Genomic DNA, 21976 nt, shown 5'->3' on the forward strand with positions numbered 1-21976 from the left:
ATCCCTATCGGAGGTAGGCAGTGCATTCAGGACCATAGGACTCTACAGATCAGCCATATTGACAGAGCACGAGGATGGGGGACCGGTAGGTAAACATACGGCAGTGGTTTGACTACTGCAAGGTGTAAGGGATGCAAACCACCGTTGCTGAAATATTCATGTCTATGGAATGTCAAGGTGGTGCTAGAGTTATTTGTTGGATGGCTAGAAAATCAATCTTTCTGGGAAATAGGCTGTCTTGAAAGCTAGCAATGCTATTATGCCTGGTATCATGCAGGAGAGTGTCGGATGTGAAGGCACTGGAGACAGATAGAAAAGTGTTTTACCCGGATGGGGTGGCATTCACTGTAGCTAAGCGTATGAATAGCAACTCAGCGGTTATCTCAGAACGGTATTTTCCAGGGTAGATGAAATTGTGTGTAGCCAATTGCATAAAATAGTATGAGAATAGAACAAAGGAAGTTGGCCACAGGGCATCTTGCAGTTACTCATAGCATGTAGGAAACTGTTTAAGGCAGTCGCAGCAGCTACGATAGCTAGATGGGTGCGAGAGGTGATGACACTAGCTTGTGTGGACGTATCGCGGTTTGGAGCGCATTTCGTGAGAGGAGCCATGGCCGCTTCATCTTTTGGGTCTGGGGCTAGTATTCAGGATATATTGAATTCGGCTGACTGGTCGAACGATTCTATTTTCAAGACGTTTTACTTTCAGCCCATTTCAAGTATAGCAGCAACAGTTTTGAGGAGCTTTGAAGAGACATAATGATTACCTCCAGCCTTGACCATAGAATGAAGACTACCCAAGCTTGCAGCACAGGGAATCTTGATTCTATTAAAGACATGGAGGCATTATCCCGCCCGGTTACAAATGAGCGCAACAGGGCGCTGTTGTGATGTATAACCCTTTTTGTTGCATATATCCCTCCCTAATATATTCCTTGTACTAACAGGAGAAGACTAGAAGATCGGATGACGGTCGAAGAGTTTCGGGTCCGCTGCATTTCACCTGAAGCTGAGTCATCGGCGGTATCCAAAGAGGCTGTTGCCGTAGTTTGACATGCAAAGTCTCCCGCAACTCGCAGGAGTCTCCAGCAGAGGGAGACAAGCTCCAACACTCACTTCTGCCTAAAATAATTAAGACCCCAATGCAATCGTATGGGGAAATTAATTTCTGCTGCTTTCTGGAGCAAAATCTTCCCCCACCTGGTTGAGAAACTTGGCATGTCTGTAGTTTACAGTTCAGTTTGTGTTGGTCAATTCCTGGGGTCACAGCAGTTGACAGGTGCCATTGTTTGGAGATGTCAGTTGGAAGGCATCAAAAGAAGAGAAAAGGACCTTGACAAGAAGTGACTCATAAGGCCTTGAGGAAAGGAAGTGGACTGAGGAGCTACAGCATAGGAGAGACCTATGGGGATTTGTAGAGCGGGGGTTAGAGTGTTAAAATAAAGTGAAGTTTTGAATCAAGAATCACTGCACTGTAAGCTTGGGTAATCTTCGTTGTCTACAGCTCAGCATCAGACACAACATTTTTCCCCTTTTGTAATGGCTTGGCAGGCGAAGAACGATGGTCTGGAGGGTTGCCCAGAGCAATGCCAGAGGTCAAGATTTATTCTAAACCTTCCAGCCATCAACTCTTTTGTTTTACAACATTTGCTCAGCCAATGAAGTTGGTCCATCCCTTCAATTTGTTTCCAAAGGAAAACTAAATTCTGGTTTACGCCCACAGGTATCCTCCGAGTATAAACTGTAACTGTGTAGCCAATGGTCCCAGGTGACCCTAAAAATTACGCTTTAGCCTAAAAGTTGTTTGTAAATACTTCCTTAACATCAATAGTTTCTGTAAACTGCACCAAGACGTTTTTAGTTAGTTCTTATGAGATATTAAGTTTATTTTCAATCTCGCTTTGGCAAAATCTCTTAATTCAGAATTATATGGTTACCCTCTTATTTACTTTTGCCTTGCTCCCCTCCTTATGTTTGATGTTGACTTCGAGGGGATTGGGTCCTCCGACGTATTCCATATCTATGACAGTAATCACCACAGCTGTGCTGCTTCGGAAACTTTTTCGGCGTCTGCGTCCTGCGTCGATGCGCCGCCGTCGAGGACCTCCTCCGACGTCCGACGTCATCCGATGTGATAAGTAGGACGCACGACGCCAGTAGCCTCAGTTCCGTTTTTTCCGCGAACGTGTTGCTTCGTGTTTCTCGGTTCTAGCCTCGACTCTTTGGAGTTCTGTTCTTTCTGGTTCTTCGAGCCTGTTCGTTTGTGAATATTCCTTCGCAGCGATGTCTTCCACTTCGTCTTCAACCCCGCGTCCGGGCTTCAAGAAGTGCGGGGTGTGTGGGTCCAAGATGTCGGTGACTGACTCGCACGACGCCTGCCTCTGGTGCCTCGGGGAGGCCCACGACACGGATGACTGTGTCGACTGCCTGTCGCTCACTTCCAAGGCCTTACGCGAACGTAAGAAGAAATTGTCGGTAGGTCGGGTGTCCAAGCCCCGGAAGTCGAAGTCGGCGGGGCTTTCGACGGATGATTCGAGGGGTGACTCTCCGCGTCATCGTCGGAGGTCTCGTCGGTCTTCTTCTAGGAGTCGGTCTCGCCACTCCTCTGCCTCTTCGAGGCGTTCTCGGAAGCGCCGTCACCGGTCGCCTTCCAGGTCCTCTTCCGAGGACTCTGCCCGGCACGTCGGTTATCCCACCAGCCGTGCGACGCCGGAGGAATGGGCTTCCTTTGGGAAGAAAATGTTGGCGATTCTTGAGTCGCAGGGTACTCAACCGTCCGCGCCCCCGAGTGGGGTCGGCCGTGTGAGGTCGAGAGACGCCGCTCGCAAGAGTGGTCGGCACGAGTCACGGGAGAGGTCCCGTTCGGACAAGGAGGCTCGTTCTCGCCGTACCCGTTCCAGGTCCCGGTCCTCGACGCGATCGAGACCGTGTGCACCTGTGATGTCTTCGAGGAAGACATCGACGTCTGAGGCGTCGAGGGCGTCGACAGGCTTTCTCGAAGCTCCGGCTCCAAGGAAGTCGTCGAAGCCGTCGACGTTCAGGTCGTCAAGAGACACGCTCGGGGCTCCGGCTTCGAGGGCTGTGTCGACGCCGCCGATATTGGAGGCGCTGCATCTGACGTCGACGCCGATTTCCTCGACGTCGACGCCGATCCTCTCGGCGCCGTTGCCGGTTTTCTCGACGGCGGCGCCGATTCGCTCGACGCCATCGACGCCTTTCGTGTCGGAGGTGCCCCGTGTCTCGGGTGTACCCCCTAGGAAGGCTCTGGCTAAGAGCAGGCACTCTCAGGTGCCTTTCCACCACTTGGATTATATTTCGGAGGCGGATGAGGATTCGGTTGGCCTGGTTCCTGATCTGGTGCCGGATGACATTGTCTCGGGCCATAGTCAATTTGACGATTTGAGGCAGTCGCTGCATGATGCTAGTGGTCTGGACACCTCTCCGGAGGTGGAATTTGGTCGGCCTGAGCCTGGCTCCCATGCCGATTCCTCATACCGGCGCCTTATGGCTAGGGTGTCTGAGTATCTGGGATGGTCTGCTCCCCCAGGGGAGTTTGTGCAGGATGATCTGACGGACATCCTTGATGTTGGTCCCCCCATCTGACCCGGTTCTGCCATTCCATATGGCTTTACAGCGTAGGGTGGCGGCGGCTTGGACTGCTCCGGAGAGTCTCCCGGCAGTGGGCAGATCCTTGTCGCGGAAATACCGTCCAGCCAGTGGCGACCCCTGCTACTTGACCAGGCACCCCACTCCGGAAAGTTTGGTGGTGCAGGCGGCCACGGCCCCGGCAAAGCAGGCGTCGTACCCTACCATCCCTCCTGATAGGGACGACAAACGTTTTGATGGCTGGGCGAAGAAGGTGTTTTCTTCTGGTGGTATGGCGCTTCAGGCGGCCAACTCCATTTGTGCCTTGTCACGTTTCACGCACACTCTGTGGAACTGTGTTGCGTTAGCGGCTGAACATATTCCCGAAGGGGACGAACGGGTTGGTTTCCTTGCTTTGGTCCAGGATGGTAAGGATGCCATGTGTGAGTCCGTTCAGTCGGGTTTGGACTTAGCTGAATGCGTCAGTAGGTCCATGGCGGCGAGCACCGTGATACGCAGGTTTGCGTGGTTGCGGAAGTCGGGGTTTGCTCCTGATGTGCAGTCCCGGCTCCTCAACATGCCCTTTGATGGTGAACATCTTTTTGGCAGCAAGGCTGACGAGAGCCTTGAGAGGTTGCAGACCTCAAAAGCTGCAGCGAAGTCGTTGGGCGCTGCAGTTCGCCAACCTCCGCCTTTTCGTCCTAGGGGACAGCAGTGGAGGGGTGGCTCCTTTCGCTATTACTCGTCCTTTGGTAGGGCGAGAGGAGCTGGCAGTCAAAGGGGCCAACGCAGGGGTACCAGAGGTGGACGACAGGGTACCCGTGGTGCCAAGGCCGCTCGGGCAGTTGCCTCTTTGCCCTCAGGTAACGCCGCAGCCGCTCCTACTCAGTCATGAGGCCTTGTCCCATGGTTCGCCGGTTGGGGGAAGGCTGGCGCAGCATCTTGTAGAGTGGCGTGCCATTACTTCGGATGTGTGGGTTCTGGAGATCATAACCCACGGCTACTGTCTTCCCTTTCGGCACAGGCCTCGCGACAATCCACCGGGGAACCTCTCTTTGAAGTGTCCGGATCCGCTCCTTGCGCAGGAAATTCAAGCCCTGCTGGAGAAAGGCGCCATAGAACTGGTGCCTGTAGCGGAGAGGAACAAGGGATGGTATTCCCCTTATTTTTTGATTTCCAAGAAAGACGGGGGATTGAGACCCATCATGGATTTGCGCGGTTTGAACAAACTCCTCAGGAAGGACAAGTTCAAGATGGTTACTCTCTCTCAAGTCCTCCAGGCCCTTCAGCTTCAGGACTGGTTGGTGTCACTCGACCTCAAGGATGCTTACTTCCATGTGCCGATCCATCCCAAGCACAAGAAGTACCTGAGGTTCGCGGTTGGCGACTCGCACTTTCAGTTTCGGGTCCTGCCGTTCGGTTTGACCTCCGCCCCGAGGGTTTTCACCAAGCTCATGGTGGTGGTGGCAGCGCATCTCAGGCAAGGGGGGATTCACGTCTACCCCTACCTGGACGATTGGTTGATCAGGGGGAGCTCTCCCGAGCAGGTCCTGGATCATCTGTCCGTCGCCTGCCACTCCCTTCACAGGCTGGGCTTCTCCCTCAATTTAAAGAAGTCCCATTTGACGCCAACGCAGAGGCTCCAGTACATCGGAGCAGTGCTCGACACTTCCCTGGGGCAGTGTTTTCCTCCCCAGGTGAGGGCTCTTCACATTCAGCAGATGGTGCGCAAGTTTCAGCATGCCCAGACGCTCCCAGCGTTCGAGTTCTTGAGGTTGCTCGGCCTCATGGCATCCTGCATTCTTCTGGTGCCAGAGGCTCGCCTGCGAATGAGATCTTTGCAGTGGGCACTCAAGATGCAATGGTCGCAGTCCTCCGGCAAGATGTCGGACCCGATTCAGGTGCCGCCCTCGGTCGCCCGGGACCTTCTGTGGTGGGCCGTCGAAGGCAACTTGATGAAGGGGGCTCCGTTTTGGCTTCCCTGGCCGGAGGTGACGATCGTGTCGGATGCATCCCTCACGGGATGGGGAGCTCATGCCAACGGGCTGACAGTCAGCGGTCGTTGGTCTCCGTCGGAGTCCAGACTCCATATCAATCTGTTGGAGCTGAGGGCCGTCAGGCTAGCCCTGAGGGCTTTTCTGCCGACTGTGCGAGGGAAGAATGTCCTGATCCTGACGGACAACACAGTGGCCATGCACTACCTCAACAAAAAGGGGGGGGCAGTGTCACTTCCTCTGTGCAGGGAGGCGATGCAGCTCGAGTTCTGGGCCATCCAGCAGGAAGTTTCGATCTCGGCAGTTCATCTGGCCGGAGTCGAGAACGTGACGGCGGACGCTCTGAGCAGGCAGAGCACGATCTCTCACGAGTGGGAGTTGGCTCAGGAGATTCTCCTGGAGATCTTCGCCCTTTGGGGGACCCCTCAAGTGGATCTCTTCGCCTCCAGTGTCAACCGGAAGTGCGAAAGGTTTTGCTCGCGGGAATTTCCTCCAAAAGGAGCCTTAGGAGACGCGTTCGTGGTGGAGTGGTCGTTCCCGCTGCTGTACGCGTTTCCTCCGGTCCCCGTCATCCCGCAAGTGCTGCGGAGGTTACGGAAGTTCGGTTCCCGGATGATCCTCATTGCTCCGGCGTGGGCTCGGAGGACGTGGTACCCGGACCTTCTCGACTTGTCCATCTGCCCTCCACGTCGTCTTCCCTACCGAGACGATCTGCTCTCACGGGAGGGGGGTCAGGTTCTCCATCCAGAGGTCGGATCCCTCAACCTTCACGCTTGGCTTCTGAAAGGTTGAGGTATAAGGATTGGGACCTCCCTGAAGACGTGATGGAGGTGTTGCTTTCGGCCCGAAGGCCCGCAACTAAGTCTCTGTACCGTTGCCGTTGGCGTAAGTTCTGCGACTGGTGCAGAGTTCAGAATGTGGATCCTTTTGCATGTGACATCCCCATGGTTCTGTCCTTTTTGCTTTCTTTGGCCCACAGGGGCTTGCAAGTGGGTACCGTTAAGGGTTACCTGGCGGCGCTGTCCATCTTTAAGCGCTCATCTGAAGAATGTTCTTACTTTAAAATCCCTTTAATTTCACAGTTTCTGAAAGGGCTCACTAATGTGTTCCCTCCGTCGCCTTTCCTGGTGCCCGGTTGGGATTTGAACCTTGTTCTTAGGTTTCTTATGGGTGCTCCGTTTGAGCCGTTACATTCTTGCCCTTTGAGGCTGTTGACTTTGAAAACTGTGTTTTTAGTTGCGGTTACTTCCGCTCGCAGAGTGAGTGAGTTACAGGCACTTTCTGTTAAGCCACCCTTCACTGTATTTCACAAGGACAGGGTTGTCCTTCGAGTTCGTCCTTCTTTTCTTCCGAAGGTAGTGACGGAATTTCATTTGGCCCAGAAGATTGTTCTTCCGGCATTCTATCCTCCTCCGCATCCTGGTAAGGAAGAGGAGAGGCTCCATAGGCTTGATCCTAGGAGAGCTTTGAGCTTTTATGTTTCTCGCATGTCCCGGGTCAGAGTGGACGATCAACTCTTTATTGGTTACGCTGGTAAGCGCTTGGGGCAAGCTGTGACGAAACAGACTTTGTCCCGCTGGATTATTTTGGCCATCTCGGAGTGTTACCGCTTGGCGGGCAAGGACCCTCCGGCTGGCTTGCGGGCCCATTCTACCAGGGGCTTGGCTGCATCTACTGCCCTGCAGAGGGGTGTTCCTATTCGCAACATCTGTGATGCTGCCACCTGGGCTTCAGTGCATACATTTGTGCGGCATTATTCCCTCGATTCCATCAGAGGGCAGGATCTGGCCTTTGGCAAGGCGGTCCTTTGCTCTGCTATTTGATTGGCTATTCTAAATTTTGTTTCTAAATTCTTTCCCTCCTCCTTGATTTGGTACTGCTTTGGGAGTCTGTCATAGATATGGAATACGTCGGAGGACCCAATCCCCTCGAAGAACAAGTTACTTTCTTACCTGGTAACGTTCTTTCGATGGGATGGTCCGACGACGTATTCCATATCGCTCCCGCCCTGCCTTCCCCGCTGCAGAATTTCTGTTGCGTTTGCAGCTTACGTTCCGCAAGGCTTTGTGTCGGACTGGCAGTTGACTATTGTCACACGTTCTGGGGGAAAAAACTACAACTGAGGCTACTGGCGTCGTGCGTCCTACTTATCACATCGGATGACGTCGGACGTCGGAGGAGGTCCTCGACGGCGGCGCATCGACGTCATCGACGCAGGACGCAGACGCCGAAAAAGTTTCCGAAGCAGCACAGCTGTGGTGATTACTGTCATAGATATGGAATACGTCGTCGGACCATCCCATCGAAAGAACGTTACCAGGTAAGAAAGTAACTTGTTCTTCTTAACCACTGTTTCCACTAGGCGACTCATGGAAAACATAAGGAACCAGTTTACCTACCTTTTTTGAAAGTACCCTCAGACCAGGGCTGAGTGATTGGACCAAGCATGGTCAGAATGCAAGGTAGAGGACCAAGACATGAACAATCCAATCCATATTCAATCCACCAATGCAAACTATTAGAAGAGGATGATGGGAAGCCATGATTGATATTAGTATGGATGTGTATCCAAACCCCATACAACCTGCATTTAACATGCCACCCAACTCTAGTTTTTGAATAATAGTGTTTCTGCAGAAATGTATTTTTTCGGGGAAGATCTTATGGTTTAATTTCATGGTTGTCTTTTCCTAAAAGTTCAATTGTATGGGCTAATAATGTGAAATACAAAATACTTTAATGAATATGCACCGGATCCATGGTCTTTACTATTGTTCTGCACTTCCGTATTGTGCTTCCCTTTGTTATGCACAACATTTGGGAAATCAAACTAAGCCTTTCTTGTTCTGCAATTTTAATAGAGCAAGTTTGTTGACTTTGATGAAAGGAAGCGGATGCTGCTGGAAAAATGCAAGGGATTAATGAGAAAAGCAAGGCACACGTGTAACCTTGGCCCTGAACAGCAAGTTCCTCAAGAGTTCCAGACCGTGAGTATAATGAAATGAAAAACATCTTGTACATAACAAAAATGTATTTGGAGGGAAGGAGGGAGGGAGGGAGGGAGGGAGAGAGAGAGAGGGAGAGAGAGAGAGGGGGAGAGAGAGAGAGAGATGGGGAGAGAGAGGGGGAGAGAGAGAGAGAGGGAGAGAGAGGGAGGGAGAAAAAAAAAAAAGAAGGGAAGAAGAAGAAATATGAATTTAATTTGCCAATTCAGTAGGAACTACCTGCAATTTGTCTCGGAGCATCTGATGGAACCAGTATTGAGGGTTAAGCGTCTCAACTGTGGAAAGCTGTAGAAATCTTTTTTTTGTTTTACACTGCCTAGTTCTAAAAAAATGTGTGTGTGTATATATATATATTTCTGAGGCTTGTGGAATCTGCTTAGATCACATGCTGTGCATAGGCCGACATCTAGTGGAAGCTGCAGAGTATTAGTTTGTTTTTTGAAAATGGGCGTTGACACAAGGCGTGCCAGTAATACTATCCCTAGTGTGACGTCCACTGTACCCAAGATCCCTCATGCGTCTAGGATCCTCAGGTTGTTTTTTTCCGCCATACTGGTCGGAAGCATTTTGCGGAGTCCCCTGGCCTTAGCCATACTTTTGCTAAAATTTAAAATAATAATCAATTGACATCCTTCCCCACCCCAACGTCGAAGTTCAACACTCGACGCCGGCTGGAGAAGAAATCGACCGTCGGCTGCTGCACCACGGGTTTGGGCCTCGGAAGCCCGCTGGCCTCGGCCCTGCAAGTAGGGAGAGTGGGGGGTGGTACATACTCTACACTCTTGGTATATAGGTGCACCTTATACATTTCCTACACTTAACAGCCCGCTGCCTCAAGGTGCGTATGGAGGGTACCCCTTTTCAATTCTGCCCCAAGTGCAATCGCAAATACCCTTGGGTCGACAGGCACGCCACGTGCAATCTCTGCTTGCCGAGGGACCACCCCGAAGCGAACTGCAGAGCGTGTAGTAGGTTTAAACCTAAGACACTTAAGCACCGTTCGACGAAGCGTTGGGCCCACCACGCCAGGCAGGCAGCGATGGCAGCGACGCCATACTTTCGGACGGCGAGGGCATTACGGCGTCGAAAGACAGCTGAGCGCAGGTCCGCGACCTCGGAAGGTCGTCCGGCAGGGCGGCTATGGGGAAGACCCCCGGCGACAAAAGCGCTTCACATACTACACACACTAAACACACTAAGTCCAACCGAGACTCGACGACGTCGAGTTCTCGGAAAGAGGCACAGACAGAACGGTCCGATTCGGTGTCCTCTGGGCGCTCTCGATCAAGATCGCCGCATGACTCCAGGCAATCATCCACTCTTGCCAAGAGTGCCTCGCTCCCTAGGCTAACAGAAGTTCGATCGTCGGAAGATGAAGACGACTTCCACCCCCAGGCCGCGCCACAGGAGTCGGAGCCCGCAATTAAAGTCAGCGAGGCCCCACGCTCGAAGGACAGGGACACCTCTCCCGATCCTCGACGCCAGGCGTCGAAAAACTCCGGAGCCACTGAGGGACAGGGAAAACATTTTTCTACGCACGGGGAGGGGGGAAAACAGCAGAAGAAACTACCTGTACATTCTTCCACACCTGTGAAACACTCCACCCCCCCTAAACAGACAGACAAGCCCAGGACTGCTGATAGGTCCACAACCAGTAAAGCTACTCAAGATAAATCCCATAGGCTTGCTGAGAGTCATTCCCAGTTCCAAAAAATGGTCCAGTGAAGACATAGATAGGGTCATGTCGAGAATGTCTTCTTTGGCTGATTTTTATGATAAAAATCCAGAACATTTCCTCTCGTATGATCCACAAGGGGCCACACCCTCAGGCTCTACTGATCCTATCCCCCCGAGTAAAAAGGCCCGGTTTGAAACTCCGATGAGGTCAGAACCCTTCGAGGTACAACCTTACGCAAGACCATACTCACGGTATCAAGGAGAGGCTTCCTTTTGTGAAGACCAAGAATTTGGTATGATAGAAGAGCAAACCGGGACGGGCTACTATGGGGATGATGAGGACCAGGAAGAAGAAGAGAATGACCCGGAAACATACAGAGTAGATTCCCCGGTAGAGAACGAAGCCCCGGTTACCGACTCCCCGGTCGATAAACAACCCCTCCTAAATGAGGTTCTCGCTCGCGCAGCATAACATTTCCACATTGACACCCACGGTGTACAGGAGGAAAGGGACTTCGCAGAAGAGTTAGTGGGAGAAAGGAGGCCTGTTGCCCAGACCATCCCTATCCTTAAATCCATTCAGCGGAGAATAGATCCGTCCCTGGTGAACCCAAACCTCACCAGAGCAGTCAATCCCAGGGTTGAAAAACTTTTCAGGGCGGCACAGTCTGACCCTCTCTATATAAGAGGACATCTGAAGCCAGACTCCCTAGTTGTCACCAACACTCGTAAGAGGGCTGGGACACCCTTGTCTTTGTCAGAAGCTCCTCCAGACAAGGAGAGCAAAAAACTATATGGTTTCGGCAGGAAGGTAGCCTCAACGTCCGCCTATCAAGCAAGGATTGCTAACTCCACCACCTTGTTGGCCAGCTACAACTGCCATCAGTGGGAAGAAGTCGCGGCACTCATAGCCTCTGCTCCTGAACCGTTAAAGGGCCAATTAGCTTGGATTTCCGCAGAGGGTAGAGCCGTGTCTGGTTGCATTTTGAAAGCAACCTTCGACGCCGCGGACAACGCAGGCAGATTGATAGCGGAGGGCACTGTTATCAAGAGACATGCGTGGTTACGGCAGTCTGGTTTTAAAGCAGAAACCCAGGCATCATTGTTGGACAAACCGGTGGAAACCGATCTGTTTGGTAAGGCGGTCGAAGACGCACTGAAAAATGCCAAGGACGAATACGAGACACTCAAATCCCTTGGCCAGTTAACCAATAAACCCCCTAACCAGAGAGGGAATAGTAATTTTCGTCGCCCACGCGGCCAAAATTCCCAGAGAGGATCTAACTATTCCCAGGGGCAGGGTACACAGTGGAACAACAACCAACAGTCTACCCAGGGTTACGGCATAGGTAATAGGAGAGGTCGTGGTAAAGGCAGAGGCAGCCCCAGCAAGGGAGGCGGCACGCCTCCACCAAAGCAGTGACGCTCAGTTCAGGGTCCCTTCTCACGCAACCCCAGTAGGGGGACGCATTTCAAACTTCACCCAGGCTTGGGAAGGGATCACATCAGACAGATGGGTGCTGTCAACAGTATCCACAGGATATTGTATAGAGCTACTGCAGCGTCCCCGGAATCATCCTCCACGACAAAGAGTGCACTCCTTAGAACTTCAGAAGATTCTCCTCGAGGAGTTCGCCATTCTTCTACAAAAGGACGCGATAGAACTCGTCCCGGGACACCAGGTAAACAAGGGTATTTATTCAACTTACTTCCTTGTGCCAAAGAAAGACTTGACAATGCGCCCAGTATTGGACTTACGGCCTGCCAACAAGTATGTCAAGCCCCAAAAATTTCATATGACCACGCTACAAGAGGTAATCCCCCTCCTAAAAAAGGGGGATTACATGGCAACCTTGGATATGAAAGATGCTTATTTTCATATTTCCATGTTCCCAGCGCACAGAAAGTACTTGCGCTTCAAGGTGGACAGTCGCCACTACCAATTCAAGGTACTGCCCTTCGGGATAGCTTCAGCACCAAGGGTATTCACCAAGGTACTGGCGGTGGCGGCTGCACACCTACGCAGGGAGGCAATCCCAGTGTACCCTTATCTGGACGACTGGCTCATAACGGGGGAAACCCCGGGAATTTGCAGGACAAACATTCAAAGGACTATCGACCTCCTCCACGAGTTAGGTTTCTCAATCAACGAGAAGAAGTCAAGCCTGGTGCCAAGCACCTCAAAACAATTCCTAGGAGCAATCCTGGATACCCAGGAGGGGTTGACCTTTCCTTCAGAAGAAAGAATTCGGAATATACTACTGCAGATTCCGCATTATCAGTCCGGTCAACAAATAACGGTACACAAAGCAATGCGTTTACTGGGCATGATGGCGTCATGTATTTACCTGGTCCACCATGCGCGCCTGCGCATGCGTCCCATGCAGGAATGGTTGGCGAAACAGTGGTCTCAGGCAAGTGGTCAGTCGGACGATCTAGTGGTCGTTTCGCCAACACTGGCACAGAGCCTTCACTGGTGGACAAGAGAGAATCTCGCACAGGGGAAACCCTTTTACGATCCCGAAGTACAGGCAGTAGTCACTACAGATGCATGTCTGACGGGGTGGGCAGCTCACCATCTCCACCACACAGCTCAGGGTCTCTGGTCTCACTCAGTGGCCAAGAACCACATCAACCTGCTAGAGCTTCTGGCAGTATTCAGAGCGCTTCAGGCGTTCGAGCCCCACCTACTAAACCTGTCAGTGCAAATCCGGACGGACAGCACTACAGCCATGTTCTACCTGAACAAGAAGGAGGGACTCGCTCGCCAAATCTGTCCAAGCTTGCCCAGAAAATCTGGATATGGGCACTCGGACGGAACATCTTCCTGTCATCACAACATGTTCCAGGGGAGCTCAATTCCCTAGCGGATGCTCTGAGCAGAGACTCCCTCCCAGAGGAACACGAATGGGTTCTTCACAGAGAGGTCGTAGAAGATATCTTCTCTCAGTGGGGTTTCCCCACTATAGACTTATTCGCCACAAGCGAAAACAGACAATGGCCAGGATTTGCATCCAGGTTCCCCCAACCAGACTCCCAGGGGAACGCCCTGTGGATGAACTGGTCAGGGATGTTTGCGTATGCTTTTCCACCAACTCCTCATCAGGAAAGTGGTGAACAAGATGAACAGGGAATCGATGACGCTCGTCCTAGTTGCTCCCATGTGGGCAAGACAACAGTGGTTCCCACACCTACGCAGGATGGCGGTGTGCGAGCCCATCAAACTTCCAGCCTGGTACAACCTACTGTCCCAGCACCAAGGTCAAACAGTGCACCAGCAACCCAACTCAATGAACCTGGCAGCATGGCTCCTGAGGTCATAGAGTTTGGACACCTCAATTTGCCACAGAGGTGTATGGACATCCTAAAGGAATCTAGGAAACCAAACACAAGGCACAGTTACATTGACAAGTGGAAGAGGTTCGTTATCTGATGCCAGAGTAGACAAATCAACCCAGTTGATTGCACTCCTTCCACTATTGTTACATACATGCTCCACCTGCTAGATGCAGGATTGGTTTTTAACTCACTGAAAGTACACCTGGCAGCCCTCTCGGCTTACACCACTTCCCATAGCAAGGTTTCGTGGTGGAAAGTACCAGTAGTTAAAGCGTTCATGGAAGGAGTAAAGAGACTTCACCCTTCTATTTCAAACCCACCACCAGGGTGGGACCTTAATGTGGTGCTAGCCAAGCTCATGGGCCCCCCTTTCGAACCCATGCATAAGAGCAGTCTCAAACACCTGACTTATAAAACGGCCTTCTTAGTAGCTATTACTTCTATAAGAAGGGTCAGTGAAATTCAGGCTCTGTCAGTGCAGGATCCCTTCTTTACTATCCATAAAGACAAACTGGTTTTACGCACACGCCCTAGGTTCTCACCTAAATTTATATCAAAATTCCATGTAAACCAGTCCATCGAGCTTCCGGCTTTCTTCCAGAACCCGCAAAGCTCGGCTGAGGTGAAACTACACACCCTACATGTGCATAGGGCGGTCCTCTACTATGTAAATAAGACCAGACCGCTAAGAAAAACAGATCAACTGTTTGTCTCTGTAGCTACATGCAGAGAGGAGGATCGCGTCTCTAAAGGTGCCATCTCGAAGTGGATTATTAACTGTATCCAGCTGTGTTACTCACTCTCTGAAAAAACTCTGCCTTTTACGCCAAGGGCCCACTCTACTAGAGGCATTGGGGCCACTCTGGCTTTCATTGCAAATGTACCCCTTGACACCATTTGCAAAGCAGCTACTTGGAGCTCTATTCACACTTTTACTCAGCATTACTGAATTGACACCCTTTCGAAGGCAGATACACAAGTGGGAAAAGCGGTTCTAAGACCCTTATTTGCTCATGACCCTACTCACATCCCACCTCCTTCTTCTGGTACTGCTCGCTAATCTATGCACAGCATGTGATCTAAGCAGATTGCACAAGCCTCAGAAGGGATACATTACTCACCGTAATCGTATTTCTGATGCTTGTATCTGCTTAGATTCACATGCGACCCACCCTTCCTCCCCTCCGAGAGAAGGCGCATGATTGCTTGTAGTCTTACCTTTCTGTCTATCTGCTTGGATTATCTGTACTCGCGCTACTCCTCATGCTACCTCATGTCAGAAAAAATACAATCTGAGGATCCTAGACGCGTGAGGGATCTTGGGTACAGTGGACGTCACACTAGGGATAGTATTACTGGCACGCCCTGTGTCGACGCCCATTTTCGAGTTTCGAAAAACAAACTGTAATACTCCGCAGCTTCCACTAGATGTCGGCCTATGCACAGCATGTGAATCTTAGCACATACAAGCATCAGAAATACGATTACGGTGAGTAATGTATCCCATATACATACACATATATATTCATTCAATGAAAAAACTTTGTTAAAGGGACGTTATGGTTAAGTTGCGCTACTAAAAACCTATGAAATTCAGTTAAAAAACATTGTTAAAGGGACGTTATGGTTCCAAGTAAAATCGAAAAACCCTTGAAATTCGCCAGTTATGGTAAGCTAAGCAACCATAACTCGCGCCACCACCGTGCACTGCTAAGACTAACTCCCAGGACATCAAAGATGACATCACATGTGTATGTACTTTTCATGAAATATGTGTACAAGGGATTCTTATTATAATGTTGCGAAACAAGTGTCAAGGATCATTGCAATAAATATCATACCCTAATTAGTGCATTGAACGATGCATTGATATAAATACCATTCTATTATGGGGTTCTATCTGGTATACTAAGCTACTCATACAGAAACATAACATTGTGTGCAGCGTACAAGATGAAGGTATAATATTCGTAATGTTAATATGTTGAATATTGAAATGATTGTTTTCATAATAGATTTTTGTGTATTGTGAAATATGTAATACGTAGCTAATAAAACACATGTATTACATAATTGCATTACTATAGACAAAACACAAAGACACAAGAACACATACCAATATGGGTATATACAGGGAAAGTGAAGTTAGCAAAAAAGCACAAGTAGTAGCAGAAACAATTCATAAGTTAACTGATTATTTTCATGCAAATAAATGATTGCTCTGTTTCAAAGCTGCTATTTACCCCATGTATATGTATCACTTGATGTGATTGGACCCACAGGGAAAGTACAGCCATAAAAAAAAAACAGAACTATCAGGAAGTGCTCATAAGTCTATTGATTATCTTTATGCACAAAAAGGATTGCTGTCTTTCAAGCTTGTGTCTTCCCGTATATATATGTTTCATATGATGTGACTGGACTCTACGGGAATTAGGGGATAGAGACACACGGGGCATGAGCGGGGGGTGGGTGGGATAGAGACACACGGGGCATGAGCGGGGGGTGGGTGGGAGGTCTAGGGGCATGAGCGGGAGGTGGGTGGGAGGGCTAGGGGCATGAGCGGGGGGTAGGTGGGAGGACTAGTGACACACGGGGCATGAGTAGGGGGTGAGGGGAGGGACACACGGGGCATGAGCAGGGGGTGGGGGGGAGGGAGAGACACATGGGGCATGAGGGGGGGTGGATGTGAGGGATAGAGACACACGGGGGGTGGGTGGGAGGGATAGAGACACACGGGGAATGAGCGGGGGGTGTGTGGGAGTTCCAGGGGCATGAGCGGGGGGTGGGTGGGAGGGCTAGAGACACACGGGGCATGAGTAGGGGGTGAGGGGAGAGACACACGGGGCATGAGCAGGGGGTGGGGGGGGAGAGACACACAGGGCATGAGCGGGGGGGTGGGCGGGAGGGATAGAGACACACTGGGCATGAGCGGTGGTCGGGGGAGAGACACACGGGGCATGAGCGGGGGGTGGGTGGGAGGGATAGAGACACGGGGCATGAGCGGGGGGTGGGTGGGAGGGAAAGAGACACAGGGGGCATGAGCGGGGGTGGGTGAGAGGGCTAAGGGCATGAGCGGGGGGTGGGTGGGAGGGCTAGAGACACACGGGGCATGAGTAGGAGTTGAGGGGAGAGACACACGGGGCATGAGCGGGGGGGTGGGCGGGAGGGTTAGAGACACACGGGGAATGAGCGGGGGGTGGGCGGGAGGGATAGAGACACACGGGGCATGAGCGGGGGGTGGGCAGGAGGGATAGACACACACGGGGCATGAGCGCTGGGTGGGCGGGAGGGATAGAGAGACACGGGGCATGAGCGGGGGGTGGGCGGGAGGGATAGAGACACACGGGGCATGAGCGGGGGGTGGGCGGGAGGGATAGAGACACACGGGGCATGAGCGAGGGGTGGGCGGGAGGGCTAGAGACACACGGGGCATGAGCGGGGGGTGGGTGGGAGGGCTAGAGACACACACGGGTCATGAGTAGGGGGTGAGGGGAGAGACACACGGGGCATGAGCAGGGGGTGGGGGGAGGGCTAGAGACACACGGGGCATGAGCGGGGGGTGGGAGGGCTAGAGACACACGGGGCATGAGCGGGGGGTGGGTGGGAGGGCTAGAGACACACGGGGCATGAGCGGGGGGTGGGTGGGAGGGCTAGAGACACACGGGGCATGAGTAGGAGTTGAGGGGGGAGACACACGGGGCATGGGCGGGAGGGATAGAGACACACGGGGCATGAGCGGGGGGTGGGCGAGAGGGATTGAGAGACACGGGGCATGAGCGGGGGGTGGGTGGTAGGTCTAGAGACACGCGGGGGGTGGGTGGGAGGGCTAGAGACACACACGGGTCATGTGTAGGGGGTGAGGGGAGAGACACACACGGGGCATGGGTAGGGGGAGGGCTAGAGACACACGGGGCATGAGCAGGGGTGGGGGGGAGAGAGACACGGGGCATGAGCGGGGGTAGGGGGGAGGGATAGAGACACACTGGGCATGAGCGTGGGTGGGGGGGAGGTTTAGAGACACACGGGGCATGAGTAGGGGGTGAGGGGAGAGACACACGGGGCATGAGTTGGGTGGGAGAGCTAGGGGCATGAGCGGGGGGTGGGTGGGAGGGCTAGAGACACACGGGGCATGAGTGGGAGGGCTAGAGACACACGGGGCATGAGTAGGGGGTGAGGGGAGAGACACATGGGGCATGAGTAGGTGGTGGAGGGGAGAGACACATGGGGCATGAGCAGGGGGTGGGTGGGAGGGATAGGGGCATGAGCGGGGCATGAGTAGGGGGTGAGGAGAGGGAGGGCATGAGCGGGGGGTGGGTGGGAGGGCTAGAAACACACGGGCATGAGCGGGGGTGGGGGGAGGTAGAGAGACACACGGGGCATGAGCAGGGGTGGGAGGGAGAGAGACACACGGGGCATGAGCGGGGGGTGGACGGGAGGGATAGAGACACACGGGGCATGAGCGGGGGGTGAACGTGAGGGAATGAGACACACGGGGCATGAGCGGGGGGTGGACGGGAGGGATAGAGACACACGGGGCATGAGCGCGGGGTGGGCGGGAGGGATAGAAACACACGGGGCATGAGCGGGGGGGGGTGGGTGCGAGGGACTAGAGACACACGGGGAATGAGCGGGGGGTGGGTGGGAGGGCCAGGGGCATGAGCGGGGGGTGGGTGGGAGGGCTAGAGACACACACGGGGCATGAGTAGGGGGTGGGGGGGAGGGCTAGAGACACACGGGGCATGGGTGAGGGAGAGAGGGAGAGAGACACACGGGGCATGAGCGGGGGGTGGGCGGGAGGGAGAGAGACACACGGGGCATGAGCGGGGGTGGGCGGGAGCGAGAGAGACACAAGGGGGGTGGGCGGGAGCGAGAGAGACACACGGGGCATGAGCAGGGGGTGGAGGGGAGAGACACATGAGGCATGAGCAGGGGGGGGTGGGTGGGAGGGATAGGGGCATGAGCGGGGGGGAGGGCTAGCGACACACGGGGCATGAGCGGGGGGTGGGCGGGAGGGATAGAGACACACGGGGCATGAGCGGGGGGTGGGCGGGAGGGATAGAGACACACACGGGGCATGAGCGGGGGGTGGGTGGGTGGGAGGACTAGAGACACACACGGGGCATGAGCAGGGGGTGAGGGGAGAGAGATACACGTGGAACGAGCGGGGGGTGGGTGGGAGTACCAGGGGCATGAGCGGGGAGTGGGTGGGAGGGCTAGAGACACACACGGGGCATGAGTAGGGGGTGAGGGGAGAGACACACGGGGCATGAGCAGGGAGTGAGGGGAGAGACACACGGGGCATGAGCGGGGGGTGGGGGCGGAGGGAGAGAGACACACACGGGGCATGAGCGGGGGGTGGGCGGGAGGGAGAGAGACACACGGGGCATGAGCGGGGGGTGGGCGGGAGCGAGAGAGACACGCGGGGGTGGGCGGGAGCGAGAGAGACACACGGGGCATGAGCAGGGGTAGGGGGGAGAGACACATGAGCGGGGGGTGGGTGGGAGGGCTAGAGACACACGGGGCATGAGCAGGGGTGGGGGGGAGAGACACATGGGGCATGAGCGGGGGTAGGGGAGAGGGATAGAGACACGGGGCATGAGCGGGGGCGGGGGGGAGGGATAGAGACACACGGGGCATGAGCGGGGGTGGGGGGGAGGGATAGGGGCATGAGCGGGGGGTGGGTAGGAGGGCTAGGGGCATGAGCGGGGCATGAGTAGGGGGTGAGGGGAGAGGGAGAGAGACACACGGGGCATGTGCGGGGGGTGGGTGGGAGGTCTAGAAACACACGGGGTATGAGCGGGGGTGGGGGGAGGGAGAGAGACACACGGGGCATGAGCGGGGGGTGGGCGGGAGAGATAGAGACACACGGCGCATGAGCGGGGGGTGGACGGGAGGGATAGAGACACACGGGGCATGAGCGGGGGGTGGGAAGGAGGGATAAAGACACACCGGGAATGAGCGGGGGGTGGGTGGGAGGGCTAGAGACACACACGGGGCATGAGTAGGGGGTGAGGGGAGAGACACACGGGGCATGAGCGGGGGGTGGGTGGGAGGGCTAGAGACACACGGGGCATGAGTATGGGGTGAGGGGAGAGACACATGGGGCATGAGTAGGTGGTGGAGGGGAGAGACACATGGGACATGAGCGGGGGGTGGGTGGGAGGGCTAGGGGCATGAGCGGGGCATGAGTAGGGGGTGAGGGGAGAGGGAGAGAGACACACGGGGCATGAGCGGGGGGTGGGTGGGAGGGCTAGAAACACACGGGGCATGAGCGGGGGTGGGGGGGAGGGAGAGAGACACACAGGGCATGAGCGGGGGAGGGCGGGAGGGATAGAGACACATGTGGCATGAGCGGGGGGTGGGCGGGAGGGATAGAGACACACGGGGCATGAGCGGGGGGGTGGGTGGGAGGGATAGAGACACACGGGGAATGAGCTGGGGTGTGTGGGAGGGCCAGGGGCATGAGCGGGGGGTGGGTGGGAGGGCTAGAGACACACACGGGGCATGAGTAGGGGGTGAGGGGAGAGACACACACGGGGCATGAGCAGGGAGTGGGTGGGAGGGCTAGAGACACACGGGGCATGAGCGGGGCGTGAGCGGGAGGGATAGAGACACACGGGGAATGAGCGGGGGGTGGGTGGGAGGGCCAGGGGCATGAGCGGGGGGTGGGTGGGAGGGCTAGAAACACATGGGGCATGAGCGGGGGTGGGGTGGAGGGAGAGACACACACACGGGCATGAGCGGGGGGTGGACGGGAGGGATAGAGACACGCGGGGGGTGGGCGGGAGGGATAGAGACACACGGGGCATGAGCGGGGGAGGGCGGGAGGGATAGAGACACATGGGGCATGAGCGGGGGGTGGGCGGGAGGGATAGAGACACACGGGGCATGAGCGGGGGGTGGGTGGGAGGGATAGAGACACACGGGGAATGAGCGGGGGGTGGGTGGGAGGGGCGTGAGCGGGGGGTGGGTGGGAGGGCTAGAGACACACATGGGACATGAGTAGGGGGTGAGGGGAGAGACACACACGGGGCATGAGCAGGGGGTGGGTGGGAGGCCTAGAGACACACGGGGCATGAGCGGGGGGTGGGTGGGAGGGCTAGAGACACACGGGGCATGAGTAGGAGTTGAGGGGGGAGACACACGGGGCATGAGCGGGGGGTGGGTGGGAGGGCTAGGGGCATGAGCGGGGGGGTGGGTGGGAGAAGTAGAGACACACGGGGCATGAGTAGGAGGTGAGGGGAGAGACACGGGGCATGGGCGGGAGGGATTGAGAGACACACGGGGCATGAGCGGGGGGTGGGCGGGAGGGATTGAGAGACACGGGGCATGAGCGGGGGTGGGTGGTAGGTCTAGAGACACGCGGGGGGTGGGTGGGAGGGCTAGAGACACACACGGGTCATGTGTAGGGGGTGAGGGGAGAGACACACACGGGGCATGAGCAGGGGGTAGGGGGAGGGCTAGAGACACACGGGGCATGAGCAGGGGTGGGGGGGAGAGAGACACGGGGCATGAGCGGGGGGTAGGGGGGAGGGATAGAGACGGGGGAGGGATAGAGACACACTGGGCATGAGCGGGGGGGGTGGGGGGGGAGGGATAGAGACACACGGGGCATGAGTAGGGGGTGAGGGGAGAGACACACGGGGCATGAGTTGGGTGGGAGAGCTAGGGGCATGAGCGGGGGGTGGGTGGGAGGGCTAGAGACACACGGGGCATGAGTGGGAGGGCTAGAGACACACGGGGCATGAGTAGGTGGTGGAGGGGAGAGACACATGGGGCATGAGCAGGGGGTGGGTGGGAGGGATAGGGGCATGAGCGGGGCATGAGTAGGGGGTGAGGAGAGGGAGAGAGACACACGGGGCATGAGCGGGGGGTGGGTGGGAGGGCTAGAAACACACGGGCATGAGCGGGGGTGGGGGGAGGTAGAGAGACACACGGGGCATGAGCAGGGGTGGGAGGGAGAGAGACACACGGGGCATGAGCGAGGGGTGGACGGAAGGGATAGAGACACGGGGCATCAGCGGGGGGTGGACGGGAGGGATTGAGACACACGGGGCATGAGCGGGGGGTGGACGGGAGGGATAGAGACACACGGGGCATGAGCGCGGGGTGGGCGGGAGGGATAGAAACACACGGGGCATGAGCGGGGGGTGGGTGGGAGGGATAGAGACACACGGGGAATGAGCGGGGGATGGGTGGGAGGGCCAGGGGCATGAGCGGGGGGTGGGTGGGAGGGCTAGAGACACACACGGGGCATGAGTAGGGGGTGGGGGGGAGGGCTAGAGACACACGGGGCATGAGCGGGGGGTGGGAGAGAGGGAGAGAGACACACGGGGCATGAGCGGGGGGTGGGCGGGAGGGAGAGAGACA

At 55.1% G+C, this 21976-nt stretch overlaps 1 protein-coding gene across 1 annotated transcript in view; it reads left to right on the forward strand.

The window, feature by feature from the left end:
* SMC5 (structural maintenance of chromosomes 5) overlaps positions 1 to 21976 on the forward strand; it is a 1384551-nt gene that overhangs the window by 1066028 nt on the left and 296547 nt on the right. The window contains exon 18 of the mRNA XM_069625793.1: positions 8444 to 8569. Coding sequence (XP_069481894.1) covers positions 8444 to 8569 — 126 coding nt within the window. The remainder of the gene's footprint in view (positions 1 to 8443; positions 8570 to 21976) is intronic.

This window comes from Ambystoma mexicanum, chromosome 6p (genome assembly GCF_040938575.1).
Source record: "Ambystoma mexicanum isolate Mex_15411 chromosome 6p, UKY_AmexF1_1, whole genome shotgun sequence".
NCBI classification, from domain to species: domain Eukaryota; kingdom Metazoa; phylum Chordata; class Amphibia; order Caudata; family Ambystomatidae; genus Ambystoma; species Ambystoma mexicanum.